This window comes from Calypte anna, chromosome 5A (genome assembly GCF_003957555.1).
Source record: "Calypte anna isolate BGI_N300 chromosome 5A, bCalAnn1_v1.p, whole genome shotgun sequence".
NCBI lineage: Eukaryota > Metazoa > Chordata > Aves > Apodiformes > Trochilidae > Calypte > Calypte anna.
Genome location: NC_044251.1, coordinates 28,436,760 through 28,447,930, shown reverse-complemented (window position 1 = coordinate 28,447,930; position 11,171 = coordinate 28,436,760). Strand labels below are relative to the sequence as shown.

Genomic DNA, 11,171 nt, shown 5'->3' with positions numbered 1-11,171 from the left:
TTTACTCAGTGAATACGTTGTTTCTTCGCTGCATAAAGCTTAAACCAGAGGAACGCAAACTCCTCAATGCCCCTTCAGTTCTCCGAGCCGGGGGACGCAAGATTCAAACGCTGCTACAGAATCACTTGGAGAGGGCATTTGCACGGTCGCACTGCAGTTTATTTTTTTTTAAGTGCTTCTTAACAAATTCGAAGCATAAATTATGAATCTGAGCTTCAGACAGAGGAAATCGCACCCACTAATGTGAACTAACACGAGCTAAGTAGGTGCATAATAGACAAGGCTAGGAGCTGCTAACCACTTCTGCACAATGGCATTAATAAGATTAACTTGGGCAATTAGCCGGTGGAGCAGAGATCAAGCCTAAATCTGGGGCCTTTCAAAAAAGACCACTAATGGAAAGGATTACGTTAATTTCATTAATTCTCAATACACAGACCCGGGCTCCTTTCACTCCTTTGTGTAACCCCCACCTCTTCCCCACCAAAAGGGGGAGAAAAAAAAATCAAATCTGGTTTTGTTTGTCATCTGCATATTACCAGGAACTAAATCCAGGATGACGTCGCCTGGGTATAAAAAAGGGAAGAGGTTCAGATGGATTATACTCCAAGCAGCCCTCTGGGTTGAGATCAGTAAACAGGCGAGAGTTGAGGGGGGAAAGTTCCAGGGGTGGATCCTGCGCACACTCACACACTGACACACACACATGCACACGCACACACACAGGCACACACGCACACTCTGCCCGCAAGCCGCCCTCAGAAAAAGCTGAGCTCTTTTCTCTCCGATCCCTTTTTAAAATTTCTCCGAAAAAGTTTCGATTTCGTGACTCTGAAGCCTCCCCCCCCCCTCACCCCCTCTCCGCCTCCACCGCAACCACCGCCACCTACCCACCCTCCTCCCTCCCCCCGGCCGGTCCTCGCTGCCCTGCCCCGGCACGGTTTGGGGCATGCCTGTGAGCATGTTCAGCATCGACAATATCCTGGCGGCCAGACCTCGCTGCAAGGACTCGGTGCTGCTGCCTCCGAGCGCTGCCGCGCCCGTTGTCTTCCCGGGCCTCCACGGGGACTCTCTCTACGGCAGCGCCTCCGACTACGGCGGATTTTACTCCCGGGCGGTGGCACCCGCCTCCGCGCTGTCGCCGGCCGTCACTGGCTCTCGCCTCGGCTACAACAACTACTACTACGGGCAGCTGCATGTGCCGGCTTCTCCCGTGGGCCCTTCGTGCTGCGGAGCCGTGCCGCCCCTGGGCGCCCAGCAGTGCTCCTGCGTTCCCCCCGCAGGTAAGGGTCCCTCCCGGGACGGGACGGGACGCGGCGGGCGAGCTTTCTTTGTTCCCGCAGCCTCGGGGCAGGAGGCGGTGGCGGGGAGCTGGCGGCCCGCAGGGGCTAGGGTGGTCGGCGAGAGAGGGGCCTTTTTCGGGAGGGGGCTAGGGGGGCCGCAGCTATCTCATGCAAAGCCTGTCCTAGTCTCATCTGTCTGTCCGTAGGTTACGAGGGCACTGGCTCTGTCCTGATGTCCCCTGTTCCCCATCAGATGTTGCCCTACATGAACGTGGGCACTTTGTCCCGGACGGAGCTGCAGTTACTGAACCAGCTGCACTGCAGGCGAAAAAGACGGCATCGGACTATCTTCACTGACGAGCAGCTGGAAGCTCTGGAAAACCTCTTCCAGGAAACGAAATATCCAGACGTGGGCACTAGGGAACAGCTGGCCAGAAGGGTGCACCTAAGAGAGGAAAAAGTGGAGGTATTCTGATTCTCTTTTCCCCTTTCCAACCGCTCCCTTTCGCGTTTAAACTCTCACGGACCAGAGGTCCCTCGGTGCGGCCCCAGCCCGGCCGCTGCGAGCTGGCGGCGGGGGGAGCAACAGGTTGGCAGCGGGGAGAGGGACAGGAAGGGCTTTTATTATTATTTCTAAGGTCCCTTCTTGGGGCGGCTGGCCGAGCCGATCACACGGCTCCGAGCAAATGTCGAGAGGCTGTCGTGCCTCCAGAACGCGCTCAGCCTTTCCCACCAGGCTGCATCTCTCCTTCCGCCTCCCGCCCGCCCGGCCGCGGGAGCGGCTGCGGCACATCAGCTCCGCTGGGGCTCTGGGCCCTGCAGGGCTCGGGTCTGTCTACGGGTTACCGTATTTTTTCCCCCTAATAATTTAAGTTCTAAACGGAACAGGTGTGGTTCAAAAACCGCCGGGCAAAGTGGAGGAGACAAAAGCGGTCGTCTTCGGAGGAGTCAGAAAACGCACAAAAATGGAATAAAGCGTCTAAAATGTCTCCGGAGAAGAGGCAAGAGGACGGGAAAAGTGACTTGGACTCCGACAGCTGATACCTCTCGGGGGGGGGGACATTTCCCCTGGACTGTCGGATACGCTCCAGAGGATGCTACTAATCTTGCACAAGCTCTGCCTTGCTGGAGGGGAAAAATATTTGTATATAATGTACCATGCCCCGAGTTGATTAGGTGTAAATAAAATGTATTGCGGAGGTGTTGCACAGGTAGATGAAGGCGCGTTTGTTCACCTCGGGGTTGAGGGGAGAGAAGAGGGGAGAGAAGAGCGACGGTGCCCGCTCCCCAGGGACCAGGGCCGGCCTGGCCGACGCAGTTACTGATTTAAGGAGGTTTAGCATAGTTTCAGAACCAGCGGACTGCAGCGCCCTGCCAGCAGTGCCCCTTGGCCACTCGCTTGCAGCAGGCCGAGAGGATATGGTGGATTTTTCATCCCAAAAGGAAGCGGCGGGCGCCCGGCCGGTCCGGTCCCGTTCCCCGTGGCAGCCCCCGGTGCCGTGCCGCTGAGGCCAGGCCCGGCCGTGGGTTGCGGGCTGGAGGGTTGCAGCAAACACCTCTCCTCCTCCCGGAGCCCGTGGCCGGGCCGCCTGAGGTACCAATCAGCCCCCACTCCGCTGCTCCTCCCGTCCCGCTGGCCCAGTCTTGCTGGGGGCGATGCCCTTAGGAAATACTTGCGGGCAAAGCAAATCCGGACTCGCACTTGATAATCTGCCCTGTTTCCCAGCGCTTTTTTCTCCCTCTCTCTGCAGTTATGCCCTGTTGAGTTTCAAGAGAGTTTGTCTGTGATACCTGTTGAGAAAATCTAACTTGCTACATCAGTGTTTAAAACTGCTATTAATAAATTTCAGGCATTATCAGATGAACTGATAATGCATAAGCAGAAGCCCTTGTGTGCTGCTCGTGAGGATGTGTCACAGGAAGTCGCTAATGGAAGTTTTCTCCCCTCGTGGGAACACCTTTGCCATATAGGAAAGCAAGGACAGCCTGCTCTCATTTTACTCTTCCCTCTATGAGGGCCTCGTAAAAGAGAAATCCGATCAGATAGTGAGCTGATTTACTTTAATTATGGCTAATACTTAAACTCACCTGTATCTATTCAGCCTGTCTAGCTCAGACAAGAAATTGGTTTATACAAATGTGCTCCCCATTTCTTCCAGTGATAACAGAGACAGCTGCTGTGTTACTTGTCCTTGTGCTTTTCCTCCCTTTCCCGATAATACCCAGCTTTCGATGGTGTTGTGATGTTGTGTGTAGCACAGATGTTAGTGGGACAGGGTGAATCTCAATACCTGTCTGCTCAGACAGCAATTCTTAATGCACCCATGTTTCCACGAAGATATGTTATCTCCCTGAGCAATCTCTCCCCGTAACAAGAAGTAGAAACAGCTGCTGTGGAAGAAAATAAGTGTGGTTTTGTATGAGTCAGTCCTTTAGGGGGCTTACACTTTTATAGCTTCTCTTGAAGAGAAGAAATTTAGTCTCCTGTTCCTCAAAAGGAGAGGGAAAGCAAATGGATTCTTCATCTTGGATGTGTATCATGGTTTGACTCTACAGAACTCTTTCATTTTTAGAGATGCTACCCTATTGCTGTGGATGCGTATCTGATGTCTGTAAACTGTATTGAATTACAACTCAGCAGCACTAAAATTAGTTTTCAAATTGCTGAAAATGAGTTTTCAAAAAAAGTGTTATGTACAGGAAATCTCACTGAGTGGATTTTTAATGTCATCTCCTCTGTATTTACCCATTGTTAGGTTTTAAAGTGCATACTTAATTTGCAAATAAAAGCCAGGTCTAAGAACAATAGTGCCCAGAATTTTGCAAATGCTTATATATTTTCTCTACTTCCCATATATAAATATCTTCGCTACCACACTGGGAGCTTGGTAGAGTTTTGTTTTGTTTTGCATTTTTGTGTGTGGTCATTTTGGAAGTCACTATTAAGGACTTTAGTCTGCACAGTTGAATGTGGGAGTCAAAGTGGATCTCGCTTTGTAAGGGGTCTGCTTTAAATATGTTTTTTTGGTAACCAATAGTAGTTACTTAAGGTTGTAGTCCATATTTTCAGAGAATTTTAGACTTTTCTGCTGGGAACAAAGTGCTCAAGAACCGTGGAAGCTCCAGGTCACTGACAATGCATATTTATGCATTTATTTAGAACTTTTTTTCTGTAGAAGCATGGGATGTGACATAAGAATCAAAACCTTGTGTTCCAAACCAGGTTTCTATGCATGGGATTGTGATGAAGTCACTACTGATCACTTTACAATCCTGTTGTACCTTACTCTGAGTTAATTTTTTGAATGTTCTATAAACTCTTGATTACCTGTGACCTTGCAGTCACAGCTATCAAGTCTTATTAATACATGTAGGTGTATATGTGTTGAAAAACATTTTTAATGTTTTAGCTTACTTACTAAAAATGGTGTTTTTGTCATTAGACAGTAGGAGTAGCTATCTCATTCTTTTTCTCACCAGTGTTTGTTGGAAACCTAAAGGCTTCATTGTATTTTTTTTACACTACAAAATCAGATCCTATGCAATCTGAAGGAGTCTGATAACTTAAAAATAGTGAGAAGATTGCATCAAAAGGATCAAGAAAGTAGAAAACTAAATGACTGAAAGCATGAGGACAATTTTAATTAGAAGATCTGCCGCTCAATTGTACACTTTCATTGGCATAATCCAACCATAGATGCTTGGATTTTTATTCTTGGAGAATTCCTACATGTCAAAATGCAAACACTACGTAACAGCTGTTGTTATTTTTCTTTTGCTGCATAAGGAGTAAGGCAAAGAGAGGAACCTGAATAAATGCTGTGTTCTGGTGTATTCAGTTCTAACAAAGGGGCTTTGAAAGACTAGGTTGTGATGGTTTTTTTTAACATTTGTCTAAGAAGGAGATTTTTTTTTCCTCCTTTTTTTTCTGTTTGTTTGTTTTGTTTTTGTGTGTCTTCTCCACTGAAATTTACAACATTACATTTTGGTGCAAACTCATTTTCAGAAGATTTAATATGTCTGAAAATCCCACTTAGCTATTTCTGAAATGTGATGCATGGTTCCGTGGTTCTGATGTACCATCTCCGTTTTACAATAAGAGTTCAGTTTCTTGCTGTCTCAGATTTTCTATGAAATGCTGGGCTCTTTCTAACTTTCTGTTTGTAGAATAATTAATATTCCTTTCAGATCTCACCAGGGAGGTAGGGTGAAGGGAGGATTATAAGAAAAAACATAAGCTACTTTGGAGACTCTCGGTTGTAGCAAAGGCTTGTTCCAGAAATTGCTACGCATTATAGGAGTAGTAACCGAATAATTATACAAAAGGAGCATACACCAAAAAAAATCTTCCTGCCACCAAGCTGGCTTAGGTTATGAAATTCTCTTGCAGTGGAAAGCTAGGGAGAACAGCACGTAGAAAAAGGACAGTGCAGGAGCTTTCTGCTGTGTAGAGGCAGATTGAGCAATCTGATGCATATCTTCATCGTGCCTTCTTCATTTAGGTGGCTAAAATTTATATTTCTCTTTAGTAGCCTATTTACTGCATTTATTTCTGTACTCTTGTTGTAATAATTAATACTGGAAAGCAGAGGTCAGATTTTGTTGCTTGACATAAGTGATTTATTATCAGCTGAAAATCTGGACTCTTTTTCCTTGCAGTTTTGCTAATACTTGAGTAAACTGATTTTGAGTTTTACCATAATGGGATCCTGGGAATATAAACTGTGCAAACTCTTTCTTATACATGACTTGTGAAGCAAACATTTGGATTAATGGAAGCTATAAAAAAACCTGCAACATTAAGGTGAGTTCATATTTTTTGTGCTCCATCTGCATTTATTGGTTCTCTGGGATTATACACCATGGAGCATAAATGAACAAAACCTAAAGTGTTTTTGTTTTGTACTGTACCCCCTTAGGATTTGATTGCATTTATACTTTGTTTTCCTACTTTGGAGAGCTGGTGAGGCTTGATTTCTAGACAGAGAAGTTTAGTAAAATCAATCTTTTTTCCCTGTGCTTCCCACTTACCCTGATTCGATTAGAGTCTGTTACAAAGTTAACCTTTGTAGCTGCAAGATGTTCGATTGCAAGCAATTCATACAAACTTTAAAGTGACTTACCTCTGTAAGGTTCCTGACAACTTGAAGTGTAGAAATCTGTGTTGCAATATTCTGGTTTGTACGGAAACTATCAAAAGCTGGAGAACTCAGATGGAAAATCAAAAAAGTAATGAGACTTCTTTCACTTACCATTTTCAAGATAGAATGAATGTCTGCAGACAGAGACTGTATCCTTCAAGACATAGGCAAAACCTAAGGCACAAGGGAATGGATTAATATGAAGCAGAAGAAAGGCCAGGAAACTTGTTTTGAAAGAACCTATGCAGTTGAATATTTCTTCACCTCTGTCTTCTAAATGATGTCTGAATAGTGGTGTTTGCATTTCTTTTTTACTCCTGTGTGGAACTCCAAAACATGTCAGATACCTGTACCAACATAGAAGTTGTAATTGCCCCTTTGCATTATGTCCATGAAAAAAGCCTTCCAAAATTCTGAACTAAGGACGGAATTCTCACCAGACTCTGCCTGTGTTTATTTACAGAAGTACAACCATAATAAATCTCTATGGTTTTCTATATTTAAGGGGATTTATTTATTCAGTTTGCCACCCAGTGACTGCAGAGTGCTTTGTTAACATTGTGTGTTGAATTTTCACCTGGGTTACACCTCAGCAAAAGAGATGACTTTGGCATGGGAGCTCCTTCCCCTGGGGAGAACCACTTCCTTCACCAGAGCTACACTCTGCAGGGCTTCTGCTCCCCTTGCTGTCCAAGGTGGGTGGACCTGTAGATGTCACAGACTTAATACTTTGTTTTCCTAAAAAAAAAAAAGTGAGGAATTGGGTGTCAGGTTCTGACACTATCATCTCAGTAATCTGGTTTGTAGACTAGCATCACAAAGCATTGGATCTGTGCTGCAAACTATAGTGCTGGAAAGAGCTTCTGAGAAGATGCTGGCATCCCTCTTGACTCTAAGGTGTTATGAGTGTACAACCTGAATATATCTATATCTATTTATTTAGGGCTTTCATCAGCCTGTCAAAGAATTTAGCTGTTCATTTTCAGGGTCATACTGAGGTGGGGAACTACTGTTACTCCATTTTTTCATTGGAAATGCTTAGGTGCCTCTTGCTCAGGGAGACACGCAGGGATTCTTCAGCACAATGTGAGGAAGCAGAAGAGATGACATTTTCTCTATGGTGAATTTTAATGTTATTCCCATGTTTTCCTGTATCCTGGTGGAAATTTGACTTTCCTGGTGAAAATAAGGCCTCCATGGTTATGCATAGTATGTGTAATTTCTCCTGGTTCATGAACAAATTACACATATTTTTACCATGCAAGTGAAGCCAAACTGAAGGCAAAATTAATAGAAGACAAGTGAAGAAAGAGGCAATATGGTTTTGGTGTATGAAAGATCTAGTTTCAGAAACATCAAAACGAGTGCCCTGACCTGCTTTGCTTGCACACCCCAAAAATTCTTGCTGAGTGTTGCAAGGAATGCAGTACCTGCAGAGAGCAAGTAACTCTCTGTTAAGAGTAGAAAATGGAAAAGAGTTCTTTTTATGCCAAATTTTACCCCATAGTGGATAATTACAGCCAAGTTGTAAACCCCTTAAAAGCTATAAGGCTCCAGTATAATGAAACACATAACTGAAATTTACTGTACATGTGTAGATTGCAAACTTACTCCTGAATATTTTGTCTTCAACTTCTTAAATTTGTAGTTTCCACAGAGGGCTTATAAGTGCTAGAATTTTGATTAAGTGTCTCAAATAAACTACTGCTATTGTTATCACTATAAATCTCCTAACCTAAAAACCTCAAGGAGGCTGATATTCTCTGAGGAAACTGTAATGATTTAGAAGGGCATGAACCCAGTACTCTTTATTTGGAGCTTCCTGTCATGACATAGAAAGCATCAGGCTTCATTTACGTCACTTATTAGGTCTTATTTATTTAATATTACTTTTTCATTGGTTTTATGCTGTGTTTATCATGCATATTTTTAGAACATACTGCATTTTTTTAGTCATCCCTAATTCTATCAACATCACTCTTCACAACAATACTTACTTGTGCCTTTAGCCTGGCTGAGAGGATGAGGTGGAGGCCTAATTTAAAGCCTTTGTGAATTAATAAGAAACTTTCTTCTTGAGCTGGTAATGTCTCCCACTTATATTAATGGATGGGGTTATTTTGTAGCACATTCAGTGAAGAAAGGGCATTAATTCCTGGCAAAAAGGAATAACACTTATGGATCAGAGACAAGTGGGAGGGATCATCAGTAGTCTCAGAGGAGCTTTGTCTCCTTAAAATTCTCTAACTAGTGGGATTTTAAAATAAAAGCCATGCTTCTAAAATGAAACAATGATATTAGTACAATGCTATTGCAACACTTTAAATGAGTAAATTATTGCTGCTCTTGATAAATTTTTATTACTGTAGTATCGTTGGCAAGTGTGTTCTTGATGTCTAAGCAGGTATTCTTGGTTCAATGAGGCTTGACCATGGTCAACATTAGGCTCTCAGACCTTGTGTGAATCTTATCTCCACCTGCATAAAGGCAAACTAAAAGTTTATTGATACCCATCATGCTTGGCCTTAAAGGAACATCTGATTTACCAGATGTTTAAGAAAACCCAGAACAGCGTTCCTGGCTTGGAAAGCAGCTGTGTTTTTCTGTGCTCACATATTCATTGGCACAGCTGCTTCAGATATCCGGGCATCTAAATTACTCTGACATCAGAAAAAAGCACTGAAACAGGGGCTGATTATGGCCATATTGCTTATCACTGGGAGAACTGTTCAGTCTCCAGACACAATGCAGTTAAGGAGCAAGGAGAATTAATGTTTAGGACTAAGAGCTAGGACATTAGTTGCACTAAAGTCATTCTTTCTAATATCAGCCTCTTTGAAGTAGTTGTCTTAGGAATAGTCAGTTTCCATTTCAGCTTCATATGCTGAAATGCTGAATCCTGAAAAGTTTGGTCTTGGCTGGATGGATGTCAGATGACTATAAAATTGAAACAAAGGAAAAGATTTTATGTTAAATGCTATGTTAAAAGTAGTCTTGTAAATCTATTAATTTGCATCTTGCTTATTTCTGCAGGCTTTTGCAGTTCTTTCTTCAGCCTCAAGTCTCAGTTCTGTTAAAAAACACCGAGTATTTAAATAACGACCAGATACTAATCTAGAACCAGGCTATTGGTGCTACACAATTTCATATTTTTAACCACTTTTGGGTCGGCACAAAATTGAAACATATCTGTTCAAGAATAATGAATAATGCCTGATGATGTTTTTGAAGAAAGAAGGTCTCTGGATTATAGAGACTGATCTTCACCTCTGGAAGAAGAATTTGTGAACTGGAAGAAGTATTCTTCCAAACTGCATTGCCAAGCCACTCTTTGCCCTGGATCAAGAAGAAAGAAATGCAGGTGAGAGCTACCTTCCCAAGTCAAGAGTAAATGTAAATTTGGTGTTGCTGTGACTCTTGCTAAGAGGATCTGGCTCACAGATATAGCTCTTAACAGCAACTGAGGGTTCTGGCTAAGGGTTAAAACATTTAAAGTTTGATTGAAAGTATATTTGTACAACAAATGTTTTAAGTTGGTTTTTTTTGGTTTTTTTTAATTTTGTTGTTGTTTTTTTTTTTAATAATATGAGATATATGTAATGTTTCTTTTTGGAACAAATATTGAAATGCGTTTTTGTTTGTATACCTTCATGTGCTTTTGTTTTGGTCTATTTATTTTTGCATCATCTTACTGGAAGTCTTTCTGCTGTTGTTGTATCATAAGTTGTGCAGACAGGAATTTACACAATTCAGCTGTAAATAACTGAACCCTCTGACCCATTTTAGAAACCCTAATTCTTTATGATAGCTCACAGTTATGCATGTGTGACATTTGTGTGGTGGGGTTCCACACAGACCAATCAATTATAAGGCAGCCCAGGAGACCTGAAGGGTATGGGATGATACCTATTATAAAACTGAAGGCTTTAGAAATCTTATCTTTGGTATGGAAGTGCTTTTGTTCAGAAAAAAAATCAGTGGAAGGTCATGCTGAGGCTAATGATACAAGATGGATGTAGATCATATTTGCAAGAACTGAGGTCTGTCTTTAACTATTTCAGCAGGTTTGAACCTATACCTGGCAGAGACAAATTTGGATCCACTAACAAGAATGAAGTGTTTAGAAAGTTGCAAGGCCCAGAGGGAAGTGTTCTAGGTTAAAGCCTTGCTGAGATAGATTAGCCAGAGAATTTTCACTGAAAAAAATAAGCAGTATTTACAATGAGTAACACACTCCGAGGAATGGAGTACTATCATGGAAGTAAGAGAAGAAATAGTATCAGTAGTTCTGCTGTTGCTAGAAACTGTTGGTCTCACCTAGGCCAGATGTATTTCCATCTTTTAAATGCAAACATTCATATGATACACTTAGATAAAAAGTACTATTTCTCCATGAAGATATCTTCTGGATGAGTGTTCTCTGTTCACTGCAGATAGACCCATGTTTTAGGTCAGAAAATTAAAATATTTAGATTGAATTTTAGTTCCAGATCAAAGAGGTTTCTTAGAATGAAAATACTGCATAATTTGACTTAAACTCAGTAGCACCATCAGCAGTAGGCTGATAGGTTTGTAAACTAGGGCTCACTTTATCTTTTGACATCTTATTTAAAAATCCTCCTGAAGGAGGGATAAAAGGAGGCAGCTGAGCAAGGGAGAGATGCCAAGGAAAGATTAATCTGGCCCTCTGCCACATGTTCTGCATTTTTAGCGGAGAGACAGTGTACAGGATGTAGAAGAAATGATT

At 42.7% G+C, this 11,171-nt stretch overlaps 1 protein-coding gene across 1 annotated transcript; it reads left to right on the top strand.

The window, feature by feature from the left end:
- Window positions 1-893: 893 nt before the first annotated feature.
- Window positions 894-2,495, top strand: GSC (goosecoid homeobox). Its single transcript, XM_030452271.1, has 3 exons — window positions 894-1,283; window positions 1,490-1,749; window positions 2,172-2,495. Exons 1-3 carry the CDS (start codon window positions 950-952, stop codon window positions 2,322-2,324), a joined length of 747 nt encoding a protein of 248 aa, XP_030308131.1. The 5' UTR covers window positions 894-949; the 3' UTR covers window positions 2,325-2,495.
- Window positions 2,496-11,171: the final 8,676 nt, after the last annotated feature.

Bases quoted from the DNA above. Each gene is read 5' to 3' on its own strand.
- GSC (XM_030452271.1), top strand. From the start codon at position 950: ATGCCTGTGAGCATGTTCAGCATCGACAATATCCTGGCGGCCAGACCT. The intron at 1,284-1,489 runs GTAAGGGTCCCT...GTCTGTCCGTAG, and splicing joins CTCCTGCGTTCCCCCCGCAG to GTTACGAGGGCACTGGCTCT. The intron at 1,750-2,171 runs GTATTCTGATTC...TAAACGGAACAG, and splicing joins TAAGAGAGGAAAAAGTGGAG to GTGTGGTTCAAAAACCGCCG.